General features: G+C 39.9%; 1 protein-coding gene across 1 annotated transcript in view; it reads left to right on the plus strand.

Annotated features, from left to right (window-relative positions):
* The window catches only part of alk (ALK receptor tyrosine kinase), a gene marked incomplete at its 5' end in the record, with an annotated part of 329,164 nt that overhangs the window by 143,194 nt on the left and 158,170 nt on the right, over positions 1 to 27,800 (plus strand). The window contains one exon of the mRNA XM_084569391.1: positions 944 to 1,096. Coding sequence (XP_084425517.1) covers positions 944 to 1,096 — 153 coding nt within the window. The remainder of the gene's footprint in view (positions 1 to 943; positions 1,097 to 27,800) is intronic.

Raw genomic sequence — 27,800 nt, forward strand, 5'->3', positions numbered from 1 at the left:
GTGATGGCATCTGTCAGTGAGTGGGATATATTGGGCAGCAAGTGAACATTATGTCCTCAAAGTTTTAGTGTTAGATGCAGGAAGGTTCTGAGCGACTTTGACAAGGGCCAAATTTTGATGGCTAGATGACTAGATCAGATCCTCCCCAAAACTCCAGCTCCTGTCGGGTGTTCCGGGTCTTCAGTAGCCAGTACCTATCAAATGTGGCAAACTGACAAGGTCTGGGACGGCCAAGGCTCATTGATGTAAGTGGGGGGTGCGGGATGGTCGTGTTGTCAGAGCCAACAGACGAGCTACTGTAGCTCAGATAGCTGAAAAAGTGAGTGCAAGTTCTGATGGAAGGTGTCAGAATACACAGTGCATTACAGTTTGTTTTATATGGGACAACGGAATCGCAGAACCATACAGAGTGTCCTTGCTGACTCCTATCCACTTGTAAAAGCACCAACAATGGACGCATGGGCATCAGAAGTAGGATTTTCAATAAAAAAAGACAGAATATGCTGCAGCGCTATGTTTAATTAATTGAGTGAGTCTTCTCCCCTGGCAGCACATGTAATTAAAAGTTCCATTTGCTCATCAGACAAACAAGGTGTTTTATATTACAGTCATCTCTTCCTGGTATTGTTTGATCACTCGCATAAATATTTTGCTGGTGCCATCAGTTTTCTTTTCCACAGTGTTTAGATGAATAAGATTCTATTTAAGTGGACTTCAAAATTCACTTTAGCTTCAGTGTTATTTAGTAACCGCAGTGTGGTTGACTTAGAAACTTTACGACAACAACTATTATTTATTATAAGTATACAGAATCATCCTAACTCATATAAGACAGGGAATGTTTACTAGAATGAAATGATAGAATTGTGAAAAACAACGTTTAAATGTAAAGATGTATCTAAGCCTCTGGCTTCAACTGTATGAATGTCTCTTATTTCACCAGATCACCAATGCTCGGGTACCAGCAGAACATGTGACCAGCACCTGGATAGTATCACAGACTTCACTTGGAGCATAGTGGCTGCCGGGGATCTGCGGGAAGAAAAGAAAGACAAAACTGAAAAGAAAGCAGGAAGTCCCCAGGGTTGGGAGGAAGGTAAGAATGAAGGTATCACCGTCCCCCACTGTAGGGGAATTTCATTTTTCAACAGTCTGTCTTGAGCTGCCACGTGTCATACTTTGATAGTCTTTGCTCATGTTGAACTTTATTAACTTAACAATGCATCATCCGTTCATTTAACACTTCTTTACTTTGACTATTTCGGTTCAGTAGCAACAAAATAAAGCCGTGCCATCTATGCAGAAGTTTTGTTCAGGTATCAGTTTTCATAAAGTTTTCTCAAGTAAAACCGAGTATATTTTACTCAGTCAGTATTCTGTAACATCTTGTAGAGCCCTGCCTTCAAATCTTCCATATCCTCCAGCATCATTCATTTTCATAACTTGGAAGATGAGAAAACAGTTTCTCTCGTCTTATCTCCTGAGGTGATGGTGAAATGGAGGGAGACAGAAGGGTCTATTTATTTCCTTAAATGTTTTTTTTTCTATCACGAGCTACAAGTCTCAGATGAGATGGGTGGAGTGTTGAAGGAAATTGGAAACGTGAAATATATTGACTGGTAAGAGAAAATAGTTAGTGTGAGTGGACTGTAGAAATGATTGATGCCTTCTTTGTACATCAAGTTGTAAATGAAAGCAGAGGATGGGTGTGTGTATGTTTGTGTTTTTCCTTGTGGTTAAGACAGACCATAGATCCAACATATTTTAAGAAACTGACATAAAATTGCGACAGTACAAAGAACATTACCACAAAATAAGGGTCCATGAATTTATCTCTTGTCTCCTATGTAATAAATGAAATTGTTTTCAAAATTGAGAACGTGTTAATACTATCAGTAAATGACAGTATATTTCTCTATACACATGCATGATTTACAATTTTTACACTGAATAATGAAATAATAATAAAATACTGGAACTGAAACTCAATTTCGACAGATTAAGAAATCTAGTTGTCAGTACAAAATGTGTTTTTAGATAGGAGTACAAATTTGTTGGTATCGCCCTTGTCTTCTGAAATGATGATTGGTCTTTCATTAGTTATTCATAAATGTTTGGATAATTAATGAGCTATTAACTTTTTAATATGACAACAAGATAGAATATGACCCATTGCAGCTGGCAACATTATTCCTTGATTAAAGACCTTGAATATAAAGAATGGTTAACAAAATAGGTTTTTCTGCCCACCAAAAATGTGAACTTCAGGTTAATGTTATGGATGCTATATCCTCAAGTCCTTAAGGGAATAAAATCCAAATGTTAATGACATGCCTTAATAGACAACTAGTCTTTACGGCCATCTTTCTAACCATGTAATATCTACAGCTTAAAATTGTGCGTGCATGTACCAAAGCTTGAATAATAAATTAATAAAAAAACATAGCTGATATGATTTAAGGTAGGCAACACAGAGTACAAAGGAAATATATGTGCATAAATATGTTCAAGCCCTCAGTTAGCCACAATGCAGTTGCTGTGTTTTGAATAATTGAGCTGGGTGAGCTGCTGTCTCCACACATTTTGCTGGCCCTTTTTAAAAGGGATGGAAATAAGGGATGAATACTTAATGGCTGTGATCTGTGGAATTGCTAGGGCTGTTTTCTACAGTACCGAACTCATCTGCTCTAAGATGTTCAACTTTGAAGCTTGTGTACGGACAGTGTTTCTTTTATCCAGAGAAGCAGGTAGTTAGTGTTAACTACTAGACACTTGTGCATAACTTATGATCCATAGGTAACCTTATGGATCATAAGGTTACCTAGATACAAAGCATAAGTCCAGCAACAGCAGAGGATTATTAGTACTTTTATTGATACCTCTGTGCTGTGTATAGTGATGCCCACGAATGAATAGTTAGGGCTCATTAGTGTCACTGCTGGAACTCGGGTTCATTACAGCTATCAATTTTATGCCTTATCCTGTAGATTGTATTAGACTATGGCACTGATTAACTGACCTATTTTTTTCAATTAAGTAAATGTGTGAAACAAAATGTGACATTAATGCACGAATTGTTAGTCATTATCGTGATGTCCCTAGCCTTCACATGCATGTGACTGCATAACACATTGCACCCTGCTCTTCCCCTGATGTGTGGGTAGAAAGCCTGAATGTATGTATTTAGAGCCCATCAAGAGAAAATGGCACCCTTGACAAGGTAATTGGTATAAAAGACAATGCTTAACATTTTGATCAAGACCAATCTTTGCTAATCATGGATTGGTTTGACACATTAAGTCTTTCTATTATGAGAAAGCACAGGGAAATTCTTTACAGCACTGGATGTTTAACAAGTTGTGACATGCAGCAGCAACTGTGGAAGGAACTAAAGCTCAAGGAATATACATTCACTCAATCCAACCATGCACAACTATCTGTGCCAAATGCTTCTTCTGTGACACTAATCGAGTTGATTCAAAATGAGTCACCTCTCTCATGTACTAGAGAGATTTGGAATCGGGACACTGTGGAAGAGGCAAGACAAAAAAAATACTTGAATGCATGCCCTTTCTGTGAAGACTGGGTCGTCTCAATTCCATGTCTGTCCCAAATGTCTCCTGCCAAAGAAACTGTGAATATGATTACACATTGATTTCTCGCTCTCACACACAAAATAGAGAAGCATGAGTTGGAGCTTGGAGCTGACTGGCACGAGGAGATATCTAGTAATATGCTGTTTGCTAGAGCAGTTGTTTTGTTGGTGGTAGAGCGGCCCTGAGGCTGTCCACCCACTGGCAACTTCGGGAGTCATCTTGATTTTCTTAGCTGGGATTGAGGATAAATGGGCAAAATGCGCGCAGAGCTCAGCTAATTTGTATACTTCACTCTAGTTTTAGTGTTAGAATTTACGGCAAACACTGACAGTAAACGTAGATGCCATTCTTTAAATTTTAAACTGTAGTATTTCCTGACCTTTCCTTAAAGCTGGAACATACATCTGTTACATTCAAGCCCCTTACCACAACCGGTTTATACAATGTTGAATGAAGCCATCAGAGACAGGTGAATCTCTCAATATTTTGCAGTATATCTTTTGTCTCTGACTTTACTGTGCAGATATATTGGTAATAACGAGCAGTTTGCTTGAGCTGAAGAATTTAGCAACCGTAGCAACAGAGATGGAGCTGGCTACAGCAAGTAGGAGTATGGCAGAGCATATAGCATAAAATCCAAGGAAGCGTTCAAGAAAAGCTTCTGATGCTGCAGATGAAAAAAACTTAAAAACAACAGAATGGGGCTAGAGGAAGAATGCAGCTGTTGGGCACTTGAATATCGCACAAACTTAGTCCCACTTGAAATGCCTCAGTTGGGCATTCTGGTAATACTTTCCTAAGCCCCTTCATTAGGATGCAGAAACCTGGGTAGATTTTTCTTGCACTGTTCAAAGATAAAAAATAGTTAGAAAAAATAAATAAATAATTATGTGACACTTATTTATTAGAAAGTCCATGTAAAGTTTCTCAAAGTTTGATTTGAAATGAAGCAGAAGAAAACGTATTACATAGCTGCTTTCACCTCAACCCAGTGAGATTGCATCTAGACAGATCAATGGTCCACTTGCCACACAGACAGGAAAGTCATCCAGTGCCTTTTTCTGCACCCAGAACCCTTCTTATCTGAGCAAATAATTATGAACCATTACCTTAGATGAGAGGCAATTTGTTCTACTTATCCGTTTTGGAGCTGAAATGTAATAGCCCTGGCATTTGAAGCAAGACTGTGCTTCGGGTTTGGCCCCTCCATCTGCAAGCTGACCGGTTAAGCATGGTCAAACCAGCACACAGGAATGGAGGGCTGCCTCCATGGTAACATTCTGGGCTTGTCAGGCCTATATGCATCTGTGCCTTAAAAAAGAAAAGTGAGGCATAAAGAACTGGACAGCTGTATTACAAGTAAAAAAAAACAAAAAAATAAACTTGGCAAACACTGCAAACCCAGCTCAGCAACACAACAGATTGACCAAATGTTGGGATTATTGTTTGTTAGACATTTTCAACTCATAACCTTTTTTCCCTAACAAACCATTCTTTCATGCATGTCTCAACTGTCTTCTGAAGGGCAAGACTGTCTGTGTTTTGAGACACCCTAAATAATACCACAAAATATCTGGTGTGTGTCTGAGATATGACCCCAATCATAATGGCAATCCCTTGCCTGTCCAGTCCATGTGGAGTTGAAACTAAAGCTAAATGTACTTAAACACGCATTGGCATTACCCACTGCTTGACAATTGTTATTGTTTTTCTAATGTTACACCAGAGGTAGAAATTCCAGTATGTTTAAACATACATTTGTGCAAACAAACTCTCTAGACTACCTTAAACACGAAGAAAGCAAAATGTTTGTGACTGCACATCAGAAGAAAATATATCACTTGTTGTTTCTCATTTTTTCTTTTTCCCATCTCACTCTATTGTGGAATAGTTTTTGCTACACTATGGTAAGATATATATCTTCAACATCATTGACGCAATCAGGGTTGTGCTTCTTCCTCAGTTTCAAACCCTCACTTATCTCTTGTAACCAGGACATGCTATTATAAATCCACCTCCTACCCAGGGAACTAAGAGTATCTATAGATATAAACAGTTTAAGTGTATAACAAGGCCACTTACTCATTTCCAGAGGGAGTCAATGTGACATCAAATGAAATATGTGAGGACAGTTTGCTTTCCTCTAGCACAGTGTATACTTCATGGCGTGCACACATTTGAATTACAAAGAGATTAGAGAAATATAATGGACTATAATGCACAGCTTACTGTAGTAGGTGGATGTCAAGATACTTCATATAGAGTAAGGGTTAAGAGTTAAACTACACTGAAAAACACTTCTTTGGAGTATACCTTCGGGAAATGTGGTTTCTGCATGTCTGTGGAAGCTATTCTAAGAGTGGTGATGCTCCAATTACTATGGTAACGGAGTAACATCTCTAGTGCTGAAGGTTAAAGGAACAGTATGTAAGAAATGTATTTCAATTAATCATAAAATGGCCCTGATATATATCACTAGACATGAAGAAATCATGTTCATTTCAAATACTTATATCACTGACAACAGTGGTCCGGCCAGGATATTGTCATTTAAAAGTGAGAGTTGCAGCCCTCAACTGATGTTATTGTTGTCATTTTGTGTTTTGGTCTGAGGCGCCACCCTCCACCTATCGACCAATCACGAAGTCAGTCGAGTTTCGTCTTCCGGGTTGCCAGCTCTGCTCTAGTTACCGCAGCTGCAGCTACGAACGTGTCGGATAAAACATGTATAACGTTACGAAACCTAAGACCTCGTTATGAATCCGAATTACGTCATGACAAAGTCCGAAATAAAACAAGGATTTGTATAGGAGATGCCTTTGAAAGATGGAGACGGCTGAAAACGGAGAAGAATTTGAAGACAGACGCCAACGTTGCTAATTTTCTCCTGGCTAACTTACTTGTACATAATGTAAATGGACATTTCAAATATTCACGACAGTCGAACAAAGTTATGCATGTTCGTGCAAAGTAACGTTAAGTTAGCGCATACAGAGGAGGTGGCTCATCGAATTGAAAAGGTAAGGAATTGTTTGGGAAATAAAAACGGCGAGTCGTCATTGCTAACATTAGCAATGCATTATGAGCCTGTTTCTCTGTCATTATGCTGAAACGCAGAGGAAAACAACATTAGCACGTCGATTATGGCAATGTGAAACGTAATTGAGTAGCCTAACGTTACCTCGGTAACCTGGCAACCTCGAGTCAGGGGGGAGGTTGGAGGGGATACACCGTTCTACAGTATTTTGAAAGTGATTGCAGTACCAGTTTTGGCCAGTTTTGGCCACAATCTTACATACTGTTCCTTTAATGACAAGGTATTTTGATGGATCGGTGTGTCTTCCAAGATGGCGGCGCGTACACACGCTGCGACTCCTCTCTGTCCTGACAAAATGTTTTTTTTGTGTTTTTTTTTGAGTCCTGTCGCTCTTGTATGTCTTTGTCATGTCGACCTATCTTTAACTGCATATACAGCTGTGGGTTTTTGTTCGACGTTGGAACCTATAACTCATTTATAGAGCTAAACCCTGCGCATGCTGAAGAGTTACGTGATTGGGGTCTGCTCCTGAGGTCAGCACCATCACCGACCCCTACTCCTGCATCTCGCCCACAGTAGAAACGGCGTGAGAGGAAGCTGAAGAGGGGTAAATGCAGAGGTATCCAGGCTAGACTATCGACTAATCCACACAAGTCAGCCGTCCCCACCATCGTACTGGTCAACGTACGGTCTTTGGAAAATAAAATGGACCACCTACGACTACTACGCTCAGTTCTGTGGACTTTGAGAAAGTGCTGTGTCTTTGTATTTGTGGAAACATGGCTCAACAATGACGTCCGGGAATGTGCCATTCATCTCAACTGGCTAACATTCTACCGAACGGACAGAGCTCTTGTCAAGGGACGCAAGACCCGCGGCGGTGGGCTCTGTGTTTATATCAATGATGCCTGGTGCTGCAACACTGTTGTGGTCTTTAAACACTGCTCACCATTGGTGGAGTTTATGGTTATCAAGTGCCGCCCATTCTATCTACTGAGGGACAGGAGAGAGGCACAGAATGAACTATACCGGCACATCAGTGAGCAGCAGACAGCCCCCCCAGATGCTTTTCTCATCCTGGCTGGAGACTTCAGCCACGCTGACCCAAAGAGTGTGTCATTCTACTGAGAGCATCCTGACCAGCTGCATCACTGTGTGGTACTTTGTCTGCACTGTGTCCCTCCAGCTTTTTCCATCTCAGATGTGTACATTCTATGTTTAAGTTGTTGCACCGTAGGCCTTTGAGGAAAGAAATGTCAATCCTCTTGCTCTTGGCCTACATGTGTTGTCAGAATTGACAATAAAACTGACTTTGACTTTCAGAATGTCACACTGGTTCTTTTATTAAGTTATAAACACTGCTGTCCTGACCATTGTAGGTTAAAAAGCTCATGTCTGTTCTTTGGAATTGTTCAGATGTTTGACCATATTCTCTGGTAGCATTAGATAACTAGATGTGCTCTGTGAAGTGCCGTAGTATATGTAGACATAATGCAGCAGCCCTTAGGTGCTAAAGTAGTGAAACTTAAAGAACAGTACCAGCTAGTCACACCAACTCTATTGGATACAACATCCTTACACGTAATTCTTTTCACTCAGGTGATTATTATGGTTAAGCATAGATAGACTGGCTGGCAGAGGACTACTGGAGCAAGACATGAAAGACATCATGTGAAATCTACCTTCTTCAGACATGCCAAGAGGAATGAGGGCACCATTCTTCTTGGCATTCTAACATTGGTTCAATCTGTTGTCTGTTCCCCAGTCTTTTTCCTTTCAAACTGCATTTCTCAGAATCACCTACCCGCTTGATTTCTTAATGCTAATGAGCTGGTAAAGATTAGTCAAGGTTGCTTTTCCTATTTGCATCAATGGGTAAATCTCAAGGGCTTTTCTGGGCCTGGGAGTTACTGCATCATCAAGACCCTAGAGGCATTGAGAGAACACTTTTTAAATGCACATTCTAACATTGAAGTCCTGACCCTAATGAGCTTACTGTTCCTTCCCGTCTTTGTTGTCAAGTATGTCAGAGAGGACCAGGCAATCGTTCAGTTGTCAATAATCGAGCAAATGGTACACCTTCGACCATTCTTCGTTAATGAACTGCCCTGCTCTATAAAACCAAGGTCAACAAAGTGTATCTGCACTAGACTGAGCTCACCACTTTTTACTTGCCAAGTTGTTTACTACCCATCGTAATTACTGTGACCCTCTATAACAGGGTCGTCAAACTTGCGGCCCGCTGGCCAGATCTGGCCGGCCAGAGAGTCCAATCTGGCCTGCAGGATTAATTTGCAAAATTTCATTGAAGAAATTTACTGCAATTTTTCAATTAAACTATTATTTGAATTATCCACCAATTTGTCCACTAGGGGTCCCACCGGTTAGTCAGAGTTGCGGACCTAAAACAACATTGATACCCAGAAATAAACAGCAGATGGCAACAATGCGCAATTTTGCTTATCATGATTAAGATTTATTGTACGCGCTCTTTTGCTGTCAAAATATCCCTCTGTGGCACCGTCATTACCGAAATGTCTTTGTCAAAAAGGAGAAAAGTGGACACAGAGTGTCAAGTATTCAAAGAAAAGTGGACCAGTTCCCATTTATTCACAGAGGTGAATGGGAAACCTGTGTACTTTGTATGTGCAAGTTTCAGTGCTGAAAGAATACTATGAGATTCATCATGGCCATGGAAACCGTTTTTGTCGACCTGTCCTCGAGTGGTCAGTGAAGCTGCAGTAAAAGCTAGTTAGCTTGTTGCTAGCGAAATAGCATTAGCCTCAAAGTCATATTGTGAGGGTGGGTTTGTGAAAACTTGCATGATGCAGGCTGAAGAAATCATGTGTCCTGAGAAGCAAGTGACTTTTGCCAACATTAGCCTGACGAGGAACACTGTGGCAGATAGGAGTTCAGATCTCTTTAAAAAAAAAAATGCTCCTGCAAGTACTTGTGCTTCTTTGCAATAAAACGAAGGGGAAATTTGAAGTTGTTCTTTATAGGTTATTATGCTATTGTTATGGTCCAGCCCGCTTGAGATCAAACTGGCCTGAATGTGGCCCCCGAACTAAAATCAGTTTTACACCCCTGCTCTATAACATCAAAAGAACCTCAGTCACCTCTTTATAGTTTTGAAATTGTTTGTTTGTGAGAAGCTGATATTATTTGTAAAAGATAAAAGCCAAATTATTTGCACAAAACACAGAAAGGTAAAGAAAATGGTATAAGGTTGAAACATTCATCTATTCATCAGCTCCTCACTTCATCACAGGCACGACACTCTTCATGACAAACTATCTCCTCGGATAATAATTACCTGTGTTAGCTATGCACACGCTGTCATTTTCTATTCTCTCACTCTCACGTGTTAAATGAACTACAGTTAAAAGACAAATAAAACAGAGGGAAGCAATTACAAGTACTGCATACCTTTCAAAGACTAGAAAATCTCATTATCTCAGTGTCTGCTCTTATGTAATTAGGATACAGTCTGTAGACTGTCCAATTAGTATTCATGTGCTACATGGTTGACATCTTGACGTCTGTTGTGTTGTTTTGCAACTGACCTGATCTATTGTGGTCTTAAAGCAAAAGGAACATAGAATTATCCATCCAGTGTGTCTATACTTAACCCCTATGATAGGCATTATAAACTTTATAAAATTACTGCTCTGTCAGAAAAGTCATTTCATGATGGCAGTAATTTCAATTTCTAAACATTATAGGACATTTGGGTTAATTGTAGCTTGTTGCATGAGCACTAGAAAGCTCTTCATTTTTGGAGTAAGCAGCCTGTTGTAGAAACAGGACCCAACATCCTGGTATGCTGGGTACTCCTGGATGTATTTGCCATAAGGCCACAGAGGTAGATTTCTGGACCTACTTTATCTGCCATACACTCCTCACTTAATCTTGACTGGATCATTGATCCTTAAAGGTCAGATCGATTGGTTTCTTGAGAGCTAATGTCTTCTATACTCAATCCCATACCCATATCCTAGCTGCTGCCAAGATATCTGTCCTTACTCAATCAATCAGCCTGTTGATCCTGATGTGTGTGTGTGTGTGTAATGTTGAGGTAAGATGGCTTAGACTCGCATTTGTCCATGGAATTACCTGGGTTTAGCTAAATTGTGCACTAGGGCTCAGTCAGTCTGTACAGTTGAAGTAAACCCATGCTAGCACCAAATCAGATTCTTGGAGGTCTGAGGTGAGCTGTTATGTGTCTGTTGGAAAGGGCGTGGCAGAATTCCTTTTCAATCATCCAACTTTACTGCAGCTGTGTTACCTTTGATTAATTAGGCTCTCTGGGTGTTGTTTCCCTGAAGGCTTACATTTTGTAGAGTATCCAGTCAGGCAAACGCACACACACACACACACACACACACACACACACACATGCAAACACATTTTTAGACATTGAGTATGACAGTGCAAGACTCCCCGTGGCTGTGATCAGACACATTTGTCCTCTCACTGTGGACATGCAGAGGTAAGAGGAGGGTCTGACTCATCCTCCTTCCTGCTTCCTGGCCAGGGTTCTCCTAATGGTCTTTGAAGCTTCTCACTTCAGAGACCCTTGTATGTTTCCATGCTTGCTTGCAGGTCTCATGCTTTGTACATCTTTTACTTGTTCATGTTTTCACATCAGTTACCCAGACATATAAATTCAGGGAAAAATATAACCCCCTAGTTTAGCTCCTTACTTCCTGGTTAATGATCAGCAACAGTAAAATTGTTTCCTTCCAGTCACTTTTTCATAAATGAAAGCCACCTACAGCTCTGGAAAACGGTTTCACATCTGAAACCATTCTTTAAGGTCTTTTGTCCACTTTAGAGTTTAGAGCGTAACATAAATACATTCAGTTAAAACAAAAGTTAACATCTGCACTTGGGTGTCACCGCTTTGTGTTTTAAATTGAACACCTGTCATTATATATCAGTTAAAGATAAAAATTATGTTATGTTCTCAGACTTCTTGTTGTGAAACTCTTCCAAAATCACTGGCTTCCCTTCCAGCACCTCTAAGTGCAATAAGCAGAGTAGTAACAACACTGATAAGAAATGCAGAGGTAGTGACAGCACCATGAACACATTTTGTGAAATTAGCCCTACATGTGTTCAAGCTTGTAAAGAACATAAAAGGAAATACAGAAAGAAAAAAAATTGAGGAAAATGACCAAGAGATTGCTGCTAACAATAGCAATGTAGGTGACATGTTTCTGGCATCAGGCAGGCAGAAATGAATTATTTTCAAAACAATCTTAATATATTTCTGTTTAGTTGCTTAAACTAATTTTCCAGGTGTAAATTTTTAAATTGAAGCCCCTTTGTTATTAACAAGGTGAAGTGTACAGCCACTGAGGCTGAAGCCAATTGCTGTCACAGATTACAGGGTCTGTCTGAAGCCACTTCAAAAAATAAATACATGCACAGTGTGCTTCCAGAAAGGTGTAAAACATTACTGCGTTTTTAAAGATGACTTACCTGTCATGGTTCTGAGGGACGACTGGTTCTGATAGGTAGATGTTCATCTCTAGTGATAATCCACTGCTGACGCCAGTATATATGGCATGTAAGGAGCCAATTTTTGTTTTTTTTCGGCTGGCGCAGGGTTGCTACATTCTGCTCCAGTCCAACAGCCAGGACATCACAAAGCAGACTGCAATCATCCTGATCGTTTTTTCTGATCAGCTGTTATAGAGATGGCCAGTCAAATTAGGTGCAATGATGCCGATAATGATGGGTGGCCGATTGATCAGAGCACCCTTATAAATGGCCAGAGGTCATTGTCCTAAATACTATGTATTTATTTAGACGCTATACATTAATTCCAAGCTCTTCTATGGAACAGAGCACATGCTTCTTGCTAGTTGATGTTTGTAAATGAGAGTTTAAATGGAACTTTCTGGGAGTTGTCTGTGTTTGACAGTTCTCTAGAAAAAGCCAAATGCTGCTTAGAGACAGGATCCCTTCCCTCTGAGCTCCTTTGCAGATTATTTATTAAACTGAATCAAAAGAGTGAGAGAATAACCTATGAACACTCTTTCTTTTGCTGTCATCAGCTTCTGTAGAAAAGAGCTGACTTTGTCAAGCATGGCAAAGACCAGCTGTCAGCTTGTCTGTATAGCAAGATCTTAGACATCGCTAAAATATTCTGGAATGTAGGCCCTGTATAAGGTAAAAAAAAAGCACAGTTTCTCTAAACAGTACAAGATTAAATATTAAAATCAACTGTGTATTGGCTGTGAAGTTGTACAAAGGATTAAAGAGAAGACTGTCCTCTGCTGGTCGACCAGACCATGACCATGAGCACTGACCTCACTTGTGGCAACAATAATTTGTCCTCACAGTGCAAAAAGGGCTGCTGTTAGATATATCGCAGAGGCAGGCTTTTAGCTACATGACGGAGTGTAGAGATTTACCAAAAAGACCACTAGTGATGCCTGAGAAACATATTAGAGAGTTGGAGAAAAAATATCCAGATTTAATCTGCTTTTTGTCTGCTTTGAAGGATTAGAGGAGCACAAACGGAGTAGGAGTCAAAGTTCTGGTTCTACCTGTGTCTACACAAATACTTGACCCACAGGAAATCTATGACTGAACGATTTGCTGTTTGTCACACATTTTGAGAAGCACCCTGAGCCCATCACACATTAATTGCAGTTCAGTGTGTAAAACTCAGGAAAACAGTGGTAGTTTAGTGTGCGAATAGATTCTGTACTGGATATACCATTTTCAACATCTGGAGGGCAGGGGAGCGCAAACATAAACTGCAAGTAACTACAGAACACATAGTTATTTCAGTTTACTAATTAGAATTAAGCTGAGAATTGTCACTTAATCTGTCAATTATTATTTCTACTAGTCATTTATTAGTAATTTTCTGCTTTACTAAAATGTAACTGAACTCTTCCTAATGGTATTCAAACATAATGATGACATATATCTGACACGATATCTGTGAATGAAGAACCTGTTTTAAACTTTTAACAAAAGTTCAGATTTATTTGGTAATTAAGATGTTTTTACTATGTTCTGTAATTAATTATCATACATAGAGTATGTTTTAACCTCAGTGACTTGGGCTGATTGTATTATCTTTTCGTAGAGGGTCACCTTACTCTCATTAACCTGACATGTATGTCTATGTTAGAGGAAACACAGCAGACACAGGGACAGCCAGCAGGTTAGAACCCAGAACCTCCATGCTGTGATGTAACCATTGCTAAAGGTTGCTAACACCCACATAGAGCTGAACGTTCATTGGAATTTACTTTTAGTTTTATAGGTCAATATGTGCAGAAACAATCTGCTTACAACTTGTGAATGTGCTGGAAAGCAGCGCTGCCATGCTAATGATTAGCATCGCTGTGGTGTGGTGGTGGGGACACGCACCCTGGGGTTGCTGCTGGTGGTCGGGGTCCTGGGGCTTCCTGTTCATCCTCTGCTCTCCTTGGGGGAACGGTTGCACCATCACAGCCATCTTTAAGCCATCTTTAAACACTCTTCACCCTCATTCTGCATGGTGACACAGTCACTGCATCCTCTGGTGAACATTTAAACCGTGTATACAAACCGTGAACATTAAGGACTACTGGGGTTTAGTTATCTGCTGTGTTATACAAACATGTATGTGTAGACTTAAACACGAGTGTATGAAACTTTTGTGCCATGGTTGCTGTCTACTCCAATGTAATCTTTCTCTGTAATCTTTCTCTTCTGTGTGCCTTTCAGTATTGTCAGCTTGCCGAGGCCGGGTGATGTTCTTTGTTGTGTTTCTCAACAGGTGTAGCAGTTGCTGCTTGGCGTATCCCTCTTTTTCTCTCCACCACCCCCCCCTTTCTCTCAACTCCTGTCCACTCTATTTTCTCTTCACTTTCTCTCTCCTTGTCAGGTTCGGCAATATTATGTAAAGGTCCATCCATCAACATGTATAAACAATAAAATAAAATTAAATAAGTTTAACTTAGATTATCAAGAGGAGCCTTATCATCCATAAAGCTCCCCTTGGCAAATCAAAATATGCTCAGCACAACATAATGAACAGACCATTATTCTGCTTGTTTCGATGCTGGACAGGACAAAAAAAAAAAAAAAAAATAGATTAGCATCGCGGTCAGCATCTGCTCTTGAGTCTCTGTTGAGTTCTTTTACCAGAAAGAAAGACTCCTAGGCTCTGACTCCAATCAATCATCAGATTTAATTTAACACAATAGTCCAAATTATTCAGCTGCTCAGGTACAGTTTGAAGTTGTTTCAGTTTTAGTGTGCAACTACTTTGTCTTCTTCTTTTGGGATTCTGGCAGGGTTGAGCTATTGGTCGTATTACTGCCTTGTACTGGATAGAAGTATTAACAACGAGGGGCAACCTTTTGTCAGTACATGAGCAAATGCAAGAACAAATAAGTAAATATTCTTGCATTTTTGTGCATGACACAATTTTTTGCTTGATTAACTAAAGTCCTCAGTTCTTGGCTAATTTCCTGCCAGGCAGTGGCCCTTTCTGTTGTGACCTGAGGGTCGCCCATGTGGGAAGACGATACATATAGTCGGTCTAAGTACTGTAACACGAAGCAGCTTGATGATAACCTTAGTTTTACCGGAAAACACAGATTCACAGATTAAAATGTCTGTCTAAGACATCCTTGTGATTTAGACACAGTATTGGTGTGTTGCTGTCATGTTAGGTGTTTATTCTCAAGCACATTTGGAAATGCCGCAGGCTCAATAACATCTCTGATCTGGTACAGCAAAGTAAAGGTTTATCTTGGTATGATCATATTTGAAGATCGTGTTCCTTTGATATAATGATGATATCTCCCAGATGGACTTAGTGAGTGAGTGAATTATAAATGGTAATTTATATTATATTTGTGTCCAGGTAGAGAGCAAAACCCGCAGATACATTAAGAAAGGCACCCAGAAGAAGTCAAAAAAGAGATTCAGTTGAAAGTGCCCAGATACTGAGTCAGAGTATGCAGACCAATCAGGAGTGTTCAAGACAGAGGGGAAAAGGTTTTCTGAAGGACACTCAAAGGTGAAAAGAACCTGAAGGCCAGATTGAAACTGATTGTCTTCACTGAATACAAACTTTGTCAAAATCTGTCTATAAATTTATTAGGTCCAAAATATACATGCTTATCAACAGAGGTTATTCTTGCAGTAGAAGACCCAATGTTTCACTAGGAGGTTTGCTGTATGATGAACACCTGACAAGTACACCAGGTTAATGGTCTATGTTCATCTAGGGTTTCTGTTTAATGCACTATTGAAGGTGTTTTCAAGAATAATATTTTTTGCATTTTTTGCAGCATTTGCCTGCTTAATAAGTGCAGTACACAGTAAAGTCTGTTGCAGGTCTCCTCATTATATAGGGGGAGTGTTTTTGTTTGTTTTGTTTTTTTAATCACACTGGCTGCATATCTGGAAATGCAGATTTAATTTGAGCGCAATAAAGTGCTGACCTCGATCAATATGAATCTAAAAATTTAAAGTGCCTGAAAGTGCACAGTATTATATCTGTAATGAAACTGGACCTCTTTCAGTAATTTGTAGAAATATTCTTACTTTGCACACAATATAAGTGGACATTGCCGAAAAATTACCGTCTGATTCATGATACGTTCAGCCAGTGCCGCTTTTAATCTCACTACCATGCTTATGTTACAGAACCTGAATCATTCTAAACTGCCCCGTTCCTGTTATTCACAATCACACACATACAGCCATGGCCCCATTTCATTACATTAGTAGGATATTTCCAAGCAATGGCAGAGAAAGGGATGATGGTTAGTAAGGACTTCAGCAGAGATATAATTTAATTCAATTTGTCTGATGATATTTGAATTTGCATTGTAGTTGCTCATGTCATAATATACAGGCAATCAAAATAACATCTCCATTTTAATTAAATGGGAATAGAAATGCGTGGGACACTTTATTTACAAATGGATTAGTGTCTGTTAAAACTTGTTTTTAATGAATGCGCTTTAATATGAATTTATTTAAAAGGCTTTTCTTTTCTAACGAGCCAGGCATTTGTGCATATGCATGGTTTGAGGCTGTTTTTAATTTGATCTTAGAATGCAAACTGAATTCTGGACGAAAATATTAAGAACTCAATCCTGGATTTGTATGGTTCAAGCACAGATTAATACATATGTACTGTTTATGGATACAGTCCAGTGTGAATGCTCCAGTAACACCTGAAAGGCATGTTATTATTACTATTATTGTCAGAAACTGACAGTTGCAAATGTACAACTCGTGTCAAAAACCAAAGAAATTAGAACTTAGTGAAGTGCTGTTTCGCTTGTTGAAAGTACGAATTTTGTGTGAATGAATTACAGGTCATCTATGGTCCAATTCAGTCATAGGTAATTCAGTGTGTATGCATGCATCTAATCAAAATAACATTAATAGTACATGTTATGCAGGTTATGCTGATTACTAAAGGGCCTGACTAACTGTCAGTTGAAGGATGAAGGAATATACAAACAATGCAAGGACAAATGTCAGTAATGGCACTGGTCAACCTTAAAATGATTAAATATAAAATGACATGGTGTTAAAGTTACACTAGAAACAATTATGCCAAGATCAACACAATGATCTCATACATGATGGCTCCTAAAGCTTGAACTCTGTTAATATTCCATCATGCAGAACATGGTGCATTATTTATAAAAAAAATAAATAAAACAAAAATGTGTCAACCGGAGTCTAAGCTACTCTTTGCATTGGTGTTAAAGTTTATAAGACCATGTTTAGGGGCCACTGTGCAGCATGGATCAGACAGGATCTGTTAAGATCACAGCTAATCTAGCCGGATTAGAACAGCAAGTTTACCACAGTCCACAGTGACTCACACAGGTCTGATAGCAGGCAGTCGACAAACCTAAAATGTAGTGTGTGTGCACATTATCACTCACAGACAAGCTTACACATAAACATGAATGCATATTCGCACCCTGGGTTTTGAATGCAGAGATAACCAATAAGCTATGTTTACTGTGTCCAGTGGTTCACAATCTGTTCATGATAACATGACGGACACTGTTTTTTCCAGCATTGCATTTTAGGGTGTAGACAAGATGTGCGACAAAAACACAAACCATACATACATGCAGTGGTAACTGAGAAATACAGTGTGTACAGCCATAAAAACAATATTCACAGACAGGACATTTGAACATATCTATGCAGTGGAGTCACACCGATTTCTTTCTCATCTCTGCAACCAAGCGCTATCCTGTTGTGTTGAAAGACTACATATTCACCCAGAGGAAATACCCTCAGTGTTGTGGGAGCTGACTCAGCTCAAAGCTGGTTTCCTATTCCATGTTTTGATTTTATTTTCATTTTTCATGATAGCCCTGGCAGCAAAGCGATGGAAAATGATGGATCAGAAAAGGACACCAGGAAAGAGGTAGAGGAGAAGGAATGCTGGAAAGATAATGAAATATTATTTAAATAAGAGAGACACTGTCATAGACTGAGTGAGATAAGGCTGGAAGAAGGATCAAGAGGAGAGCGGGGCGTATTTGAGGAAGAGCAAAGAGATAGGCAAGCCTGAGTCGGCTTCAGAAGACCCCGTAGACCAGATGGGGAGCAGAAGAGAAATAGAGATGAAAGCGATTGTCTCTGATGCCAATAGAGAAAAGAGATGACAAAAATAAATGTGCATGTCATTTGATAAGCCTCCTTGTTATCCCTAGTAATTCAGTTGTACTTTCTGTGCTTCCACCAGTAAGAAGAACTCACACCTACAGGTCTCCCAGGTCTAAACCCAGTTAAACAAAGGGGATTTGCTGTGCACTGTTCTCTCCATGACAAGCTACTGACCCAACAAGTTAAATGCACATAACATCACTCATATTCTCAGCAAGATATCCTCATTCTGTCGATTTAAACCCCTCAGTTTTTGAAAGTCCTTAGCCAGTAGTCACACTGCGCAGACTGGCTTTACTTAGTTGTCCACCATTACCTATCTTTCTATGTGAAGATGCTTTTTTGAAATATGGAAATAATCAAGTATAGAAAGAAGTTTTGCCAGTAGAGAGAAATAATAAGAAAGATGGGCAATGGTGGCCTTTTTTCCTTCCTGTGAGAGCTTAATGATTTCCTTGCCCTTCCTTGGTCTAAGTGATGTCACTTTCTGTTCTATGGATGACAATCCAAACCAGAAGACAAATGGTTTTAAGTCAGAGGGGTAGGGCTGTGCTTAGAAACTGCATGTATTCTGTTGGTGAACAAAAGCAACACCAGATCCACAGTTAACTATCTGGGTCCAGAGTGATGCAGAAAATAAATGAGTTTGTGGTTGTTCTTTGAGGGGGCAGAATTGTGGTGCTTCAGTTTGTATGTTGAGTGCAAGAAGCACGCATCAACTGATGGAGAGATAAAGAGACGAAGTAGAGTAGAAGTTCAGTCATTGTTCAGATTAGCTGAAAGAACTAATGCTTCGCAAACGTCGGAATCAAAGGTTACTGATGTATTAAGGCCATGGCCTTTTACTCTCTACTGTCAGACTATTAAGTGAATAGAAACTGAGTGTTGACATAGTGTCGGTCTTCTTTTAATCAAACTAACAATAATGATTCTTTAGAAACATTACACTTTTCAAACATACCATAACACATATTGTACGTCCTTGACTTTTGTTCAGTAGCAAGTAGTTATCCACACAATTTACTCTTTTTGTCTAGAATAGTGAGAAGTTGGAGATCATTTCATCATTTAGTGCAAGATCCTATCATTTGAGCTTGAATTACAAAAAGTCAATTTGCATCAACCCTGCCATGTTCATCACAGCTTGCCTGTTGATGGATTGATTGGGCATTCATAATGCAAAAAAAAAAAAGAAAGAAAAAGGTATCAGTCTAAATGTTACTGATGTGACAAGCATTGACATTGACAGCTGGGGTTCCAATTATTCTTTCTCTGTCGGTTGTCTTGGTTCGGGAGGTGGTCCAAATAAAACGACAGCTTAAGGGAGTCTTATTGGGGAATGCAAATGTTCTTTCTGCTTCTTTCAACTGCTGTTTAGCAATCTCAGGGATCTTTGAGGGATTTACACGGTGAAAACTGTGGCAAGATTCAGTCTTGGGTAGAGCCTCTTTAGGGGAATGGAAATTTCCCCACTGCAACCGTTGTAATTCTCTTTTCAAGCAGCATTATTGAACATGCTTATCTACGTGGGTTGCAAAAGGTAGAATGGTTTTCAAAATGACAACTACCTGTTTTTATTGTAATCGATATGGTTGTATAAGTTCACAGTGATGACCAGTGAAGGCTGCACGTAGCCTTGGTTATCTTCATTAGTTTTGAAGGAAAATATTAAATAGATCTATTTGGACCTTTATTCAGTTTTGGTTGTTGGTTGGGCATCGGTACATGTCGGGGTGTACATTTTTGCTGTTTGGTAAACATTTTTACAATGTAAAACTCTGAAAAGCCTGAGGGAGTGTGCTAACATTTTTAAGTAGCATTAAGAGTCCCTGGAGGTGTGTGTCAGCCAGCCTTCAACAGGACGACACAGGGCCCGTCTTTGGCCTCACCTAGCAGCAGCTCTTTTATTCCCCTCGCCGGCTGTTAACGTGCTTTGCTTGTACAAGGTCATGCTGTCTCAGAATGACAGAACTGGCTAAACACAAAGCTAGGTCCAAACGTCTCTTCTTCTCAGAACATGTTCCAGTGCCTGTCTGCTGTAATCAGTGTTCGAGGTAAGCCATCCGTTTGCTGCTGGAACTTGTAACACTCGATTTGACCTATCAGCATCGCCATCAGTAACATGAAACTGCAAGTGTATTTGGCTCGACTCTTAATGGCACTGGCACGGAGGCCTGTGGAACATCTGGCCTTCTCAGACAGAGGTTGAGTCATGTTGATTGTTGATAGGTTTAATCACTTTGAACGCAAACGCTGCCTGACCCTGCCCACCATCACTCAGTCTCTCTCTTGCTTCTGCACTTTCCCGCTCTTCTCGCTCACTCAACCTATGTGCATCCACATGCACAGCACTACCCCACCCCACCCCACAGTGAGCCCAGTAAGGTCGGTATGCTTTTTCTCACAGTGGGCTCATCCTGATGTGAACTGATGAGGCCTGTCAGCGCTTAGCGCACCATGCTAATCTCATCATGCTGCTTGTGCATAGGAGACTCGGTGTCTGCACTTGCTCAGCTGCTGGCCCCAGGCCTAATTTTATGAATTCACATAGCTATGCATCTCACCTAATGGCATTAGTGTCAAATGGTTTGATAAAGACGGGTGGCCTCCTTCTTGATTAGCTCTAACTGTTACTCCCTCTACCACCACACACACACTAACACACAAAGATTTCACCACACCTGCTGGGATCTAATGATTGTAATGATGCTTGAGTGAAAGGACAGGAAGACTAAAATGACCTGCTGTAGGACAGGAGAGAAAGAGAGATACCATGAGAGGCAGCTGCAGTCAAATGCCACAGTAAAATGCCATATTTTAGTGCTTTGACCTTCATAGTTATTGGGTTTCCCAGCAATAAAGCTGTTATTACTATGCAGTAGCCACATTGCCACTGTTTACATATTAGTAGTTTACAACACTTAACTTGTAACACTATCTTTCCTCATGTTAACCCTCTAGGTCTCCTCGTAGATTTTCTATTTTAATTCTTTCAAAGAAGTTTGCCAGTTTAAATATGCACAGTTGCTGCACTCTGAACTGCAGCCCATGTTTGTCACAATTTTAAGGTTCTGTATGAAATGTGAGTTTGCAGTGAAACCTTTAAAAGATGAATGCACCTCTTTGCAGAGAGGTCTGTGCTGTGTCATCCTTGTCCTTGGATTGCCTCATGTTGAAGGTTGTTTCTCTTAGACTTCGTAGCCTTAGACTCTTAGCCTTGGTGCTCTTCTCAGTCTAACTATTCACAATTTTTCCCTTTGCCAAATGCATTAAATATATGGCTTCTCCTGTGCTGGGAGATTTTTACAGTTGCTTTTTTCCCTTTTAGAAAGAGCAGAGCAGCAGGTGTACAAATATCTCTAGAGTCAAGTAGGAACAGATTTCTCCTTTGATTGATAGCCCTGTGGTCTTTTTATATGTCTAAGCTCCATTACATCACCAAGTTGATGAGTTGTAGTTGTATACAAATAGCAGTCATGACAGAAAACCAGAAAATCAGCACGGCCCATAAAGACTTGTTCTGGCTTCAGTCTTGTATTGTAAGATGCTGCTGTTTTCTTACTAACAGAGCATATTGCTAATGCTGTTTAAAATTCACCTTGATATCCCATTGTATCAGTATTTCTAAATGACAGCATCAGGCCAATCTGTGTGGATCTCCTGCTCTAAAGTCGAAAAGAGTTAAAGCGTTTGTGGGCTCAGCATGTTTGTTTTAGCTTTTATGTCCAAATCACTCTTGCTGCATTGATAGCCACTGTGAGTTTGAAAATGTATCCATTTTCTCAGACAATCCTCCTGGGTAATCTCACAGACATCGTTTCAATCTGTCTTTATTCCCTATTGAGCTTTGTGCTGACGTGACACAACAGATCAAGGAGAGGGATAAACTCAGTCATTTCTGACTATGGTGTACAGTAGCACATGTTTACTGCTGCAAATGGAATCACCCTGGGGCACAGGGAACTGCATGTACTGTATCTTACTGAATGATTGGAATGTTATTCTTTTGGATAAAACACTTTTTTTCATTTGACAGTAAATATTCTTGCTCTCACTTTACATCATGTCAAGGCCTGCAATATCCTTGTAATAGTACTACAATCATAGATACTATGGTTCAATGACTTTACAGTAAACCTTTTTTACTGTCACACTAATTTGAAGGAGAAGACAGTGGCTGAGTGGTCTTGCAGTAAGAATTAATGTGTTTTAAATCCACAGGCTTTGTCTTTGAGTTGCTTTAGTCTACTTGGGTTTCTCAGGGCGCTCGGGCTCTCTTCTGCAGTACAAAGCTAGATGCTATGCTGCAGGTTAGTGAATGGGCAATGAGTGAGTGGTTATCACAGCTGCTGCCTGGCAAACGTGGGTTCTCTCTTTTGTGTCAGTGGCAGCAGGGCACAATATCATAATGACCGCTTCTGATCCTACGAGGCTATTCCCCACACCCCGCTGCTATCCACTGTCCACCTGATGTGATCGCATCATGCAAGTCAATGGTTGTTGGATTCAGACATTGTATACGGCCCTGACTGTGTAATGAGACTTTGACATCCGTTCTGTGCTGGTGAAAACGTGTGTCATTCAAATAATTCAGTACCTCTAAAATAATCTCCTGCACTGTTCTCCTCTCTGGAGTTTCTGTGGTTGCCATGGTCACACAGTGAGTCATGGCAGCAAGTTGAAAACATTGAACCATCATAAACTCAGATGGCAGACATTGTGTTTACAATGAAGACAAAACAGAGGCAGCGGAGGGAGCTGCTGTGTCTCAAATAGGGATGGCTCGATACAACTTTTTCATGTCCGATACCAATACTGCAACTTGGAATATCTGCCGATACCGATATCAGTCCGATACCTTCTTTTCTCTTCTGTTAAGTTGTTAATAATACATATAGTTTGTATAGATGTACTTTGCTTCATAAGGACATCTAAAAACACCATGGTCAAACTGTGCAACAAATATTCTGCTCCCCTAAGGGAAGAAATAAAATAGCCCACGATGTGCCTCAAGCCATAAGCTCTTTATTTAAACTTCAAATCAATGCAAACTGCAAATTTGAATGTTTCTTCACATGTAACATCTGGGGTTGAACGTTATGTAAAACACCCATATCAAACTTGATATAGAATGTACTCAGTTCCAATGTCCCATTGAAGACTATAGGACAGGGGTGCCCACACTTTTTTGGCTTGCGAGCTGCTTTTACAACGACAAGGTCAAAGTGATCTACCTATCCTAAGTCATATTAATTGCTGTTACAGTGTTAAAAGCTCTATCCATCTTTGTTTTTATTGTTATCAAGAAAAATTGGTGCACTGCACCTTTAGAAAAATAGCGCTGTCTCTTTAAGAAAGACGGTAGTCTTGAGTTGTGGTTGAAGTTGTGCGTGGCTGTGGATGTGTGCCACTGAACTGAGGGCATGTTGCAAATATAAAGTAAAATAAATAAAGATGAACGTTTGTCTTGCTGTTTGTTTCGGAGCTGCAACAGATAATTGTTAAGCCAGACTAACATCTAAAACATTTTATTTATTTATTTTTTCCAATGGCACGCGATCTACCCGATTCTCGCGATCGACGTAATGGGCACCCCTGCTATAGGACATATAGCTGCTTTAAGTGACTGCTAACTTTAAATAACTGTCACAAACATTTAGACCATGACAGAAAAGAAAAGAACGACAACTTGAACTCAAGTTTAAAGTACTTTTCTCTCGTGTAATATATTGGTTTGCCACAGATAATCAAACAGCCTTTGTGTTCATTAGTGGTGCAAAAGAAAGAGTTGCCTTTTAACACATAATCAATGCTTTCAATATGTCTGTGAAGGTCCTCAGTCGTCCAGGTCATTGTATATTCAAAAAGCGTTTTCTTTTTGGAATAGTAGAGTTATTTATTTATTTTTTGTTGAGAAGAATCCTCACTGCAACGAACAGCTTACACCACATTACTCTGTTTCTGCCTGGGTGTTTTGTCTTTAGGGTGGAGCAGTTTTTGCTGTGAACGCTGTGAAGCGTGCTTAATAACACAGCGTGCATGTTCTCACCTGTGAGTGAGCAATTTAAACCATTTAAGCCATTTATTTACTCCTAACTAATGCTGTAATACACATTCACTTAACAGCTCTGAAACTAAATAAAATAAACTAGTATTATGGATAGTTTTTGGTTTGTACAGTGCATGAGAAGTGCTTAATAACTGAGAAGTGCAACAAGTGATTCTTCAGTCGCTCTTTTTTACTGTGGCCCATTTACTGTGTCAGGAAGTTCTTATTTGACACCATGTCTGTTTCTTCTAAAGATTGATTTTATGGATCACTACCCTGGCTTCAGTTCCAGGCATCCAAAGAGTTCCTGGGCTTGTGTTGGTCTTTCATAAATTGCTTGTATTCTCAGTTTAGTAATGCTGTCAAGTGGTTGGGTGATCACACGATTTGTGATATTATGATTTAATTTAGCTTTGCGCCAAACTGAAAAATAAAACAATATTGAAAAGAGGGATATAAAGACTTGACGTTTTCTCAAAGTGATGGACTCAGATGTTGCCATTCTTGCTTCCCACGCACTCATTACACAGCTTTTGTCTTTTCCTTCTGTCTCTTCACATTCTCACAGGGTCAGTGACATCCATTAGTTCTTCTGCAATGACCAGAGCGCTCGCTATAGCAACCACACAGACACAGCCCAGCAATATTTGATATATCTGTCAGATATTGCTTATCTATGAAAAATGCCGTTCATTTCACTCATTTACAGTGAGTGTGCACATCAATGTCTTTATGCATACTCGTGCGTCTCAGTGTATCGCATTTGTTTTTTTGTTTTTTAAAAAAAATGTTTTACGGTTTGTGACAGGAGCTGCCATTAGAAGGAACGGTATCAGTCTCACCTGTTTCTTCTGTCTGAGCTGTCTGAGCTACAGCAGAATGTTGCTTGCTGTCCTCCTCCACTACCACAACTCTTTTCATTATCTACAGCTACTTTATCTCAATGACCTTTGGTCTCACACTTACTGCTTCGGCTGCCAGTGCAGTACTGGAAGGAGCCTGGAAATATTTGAAACAAATTAACTGGATACCTAATCACACTGGAGATTGTTCAGCTTTTCTACAGTAGTTTCCTTCTAGGACGTAGACTATTCGCAAATATTCATCTGGATTGATCAAACAAACATTCACCGTCATAGAATTAATATTTTCCACTTGCACAAGCCACTATTGACATATTTGTACAGCAGGTTCATCTCTGTTCTAATATTGACTTTTATCTGGTCAGTGCCTCTAAAATATTCACCGTGTCTGCATCTTCAAGCATAAAACCTGAGAATATCTCTGCACACATTTCACTGCAGAACATTTCAGATTGTCACACAACAGCAGAACCAGCAGGTATGGAGGGTGTGGAGTGAGTTAGAGATTCATTGATCATGGTCAGTCAGTAGTATAAAAAAGTAAATAAAACATGATAGAATTAGTCATCAAATCTGTATTGGCAAATGTTAATCTTTCTTTAAGGGCTTTAAGTTTTTTCACTCTTGAAAACCCACATTTTATCTTCATCCTAGACCGCTAGTGCTTCTTCTTGCTGGGACTCAACTGCGACCTTCTACAGTTTATCTTTGAGGTTGAGTATTACCCCAACAGGATGTCAGTTTATTGCCCACATTGATGCTGGCACTCAAAGCCAATACCCTACTCTGTGCGGAAGTGTGTGTGTGTGTGTGTGTGTGTGTGTGTGTGTGTGTGTGTGTGTGTGTGTGTGTGTGTGTGTGTGTGTGTGTGTGTGTGTGTGTGTGTGTGTTTTCTAAAATTGCTGGGTATCCTCAACCTTTCCTTCCACTATTATTTGTCTCTCTGCCCTTCTCCCCTCCTTTCTTTCCTCTGCCACTCCCCTCCTGTTACTTTCAGCCAAGTCATGATCCAAAGTTCTTTCCACAGAGGTGTTCCTCACTGCGCTGTTCTTGATCTGCTCAAACTATATATGTATATGTACACACATTTTTTTTTTCCTCTCCAAATATCTGTTCACATGTTCACTGCCCTCCTGTAGAGACCGAAGTTACCAAACCAGATGGCCACTCAGAGAGGAAATGTCTGTACTGCTTGTTCTTTCTGAGTGATCTGTTTTCAACTGTGGAGTTGAAGAAACTGAAATGATGTTGTCATTTGAAAAAGCGCTTAAGCAGGTGAAGAGATCTTTTAACAAGTGTTCCTCTCCACTACATGTACAGATGACACTTTAAATGTGATTTGTTTTGATAACCCAACATGCACCAGATTGAAACTGCTGTTCTCTGTTCCACACTCTTGTCCTTCATTTAAAAACCCACAATCTAGAAATGGATTGGACATAAGATATCTTCTACTTCAAGTCTATTCTCTATGAGCACACAGAAACAGCCTTCAGCAGCTGAATATAAAAGTAATCTCTGCACATATACAAAACTATTCTTCAAAATAAGCTCAAGTGAAATTACAATAAGAGACACATTTTTGACTCAAGAGTTCTCTGTGGATCATGAAGGTTTGGCACTGCAGCAATGAGTGAAGCAAATGATAGACAGATGCATTAAGAATATTGTCATTAATATGTTTTAAGGTATTTACTTTATACAGTCATTTTAAATCAAAACTTGGTAAACCAAGGCTCCAGTCTTGTAAAGTTAGGCCAGTCTGAGTGTCATAGAGACTTCCTAAGGTTGGAGGATTTCCTTTCTCTCTCTGTCTCTGTACACCTTTTCTATGTTCCCTCTCTATTCATTGATGTTAACCAACCACTAAGAAACCAATATTTAATAATTGTATGAACTAATGTGTCCTGAGAACAACCCAATTATGGTTGTAATTTAGGAAATATGATCTGATGAGGGAGACAGATTAATGTAATATTTTAGCAAAACACCCTTCTGCCCAAATATGAAGACCTCGCATCCAAACGACTGACTCTGCACGTACTGTACATGGGTACCCAGCAGTACACCTGTCAAGTGTGGGGTTAATCAGATGAACACATGTTGAAGAACAGGCAAATAGGGAGATTTTCCTTGCTCTGATAGATGGATATAGATATCATTTTTCAGTGATAATTGAAACTAGATTATGTTTTGTGGTTGCTAAGTGAAGTCCACAGTTCAAACTGTGCAGTGCAGAACCTATACCTTGTGTTTTTTATTCGTTGTATGTCAGCGGGTTGGTTGCAATCTCAGGCCTCGTCCACACGTACGAAAACGATCTTTTCCCTCTCCGTTTTCGATCATCGTTTCAAGAAATATCCGCGTCCACACGGATCCGTTTCAGCACGACCGAAAACGCTACTTCATATTCCAGGCCTATAGGTGGCGCTGTTTCAGTTTCAGAAATTCACCAAAAACGGAGAGGAAGAGGCGGAGCATGCGCACAAATCTTGAGCGCTGTTTACAAATCGCCTTTTTTGCTCAGCGTGGTGGCACAGGAGCGTGATATTTTGCCCTAGTAACCCTAATAATATCTTCTC

The sequence above is a fragment of the Chelon labrosus genome (genome assembly GCF_963514085.1).
Source record: "Chelon labrosus genome assembly, chromosome: 20".
NCBI lineage: Eukaryota > Metazoa > Chordata > Actinopteri > Mugiliformes > Mugilidae > Chelon > Chelon labrosus.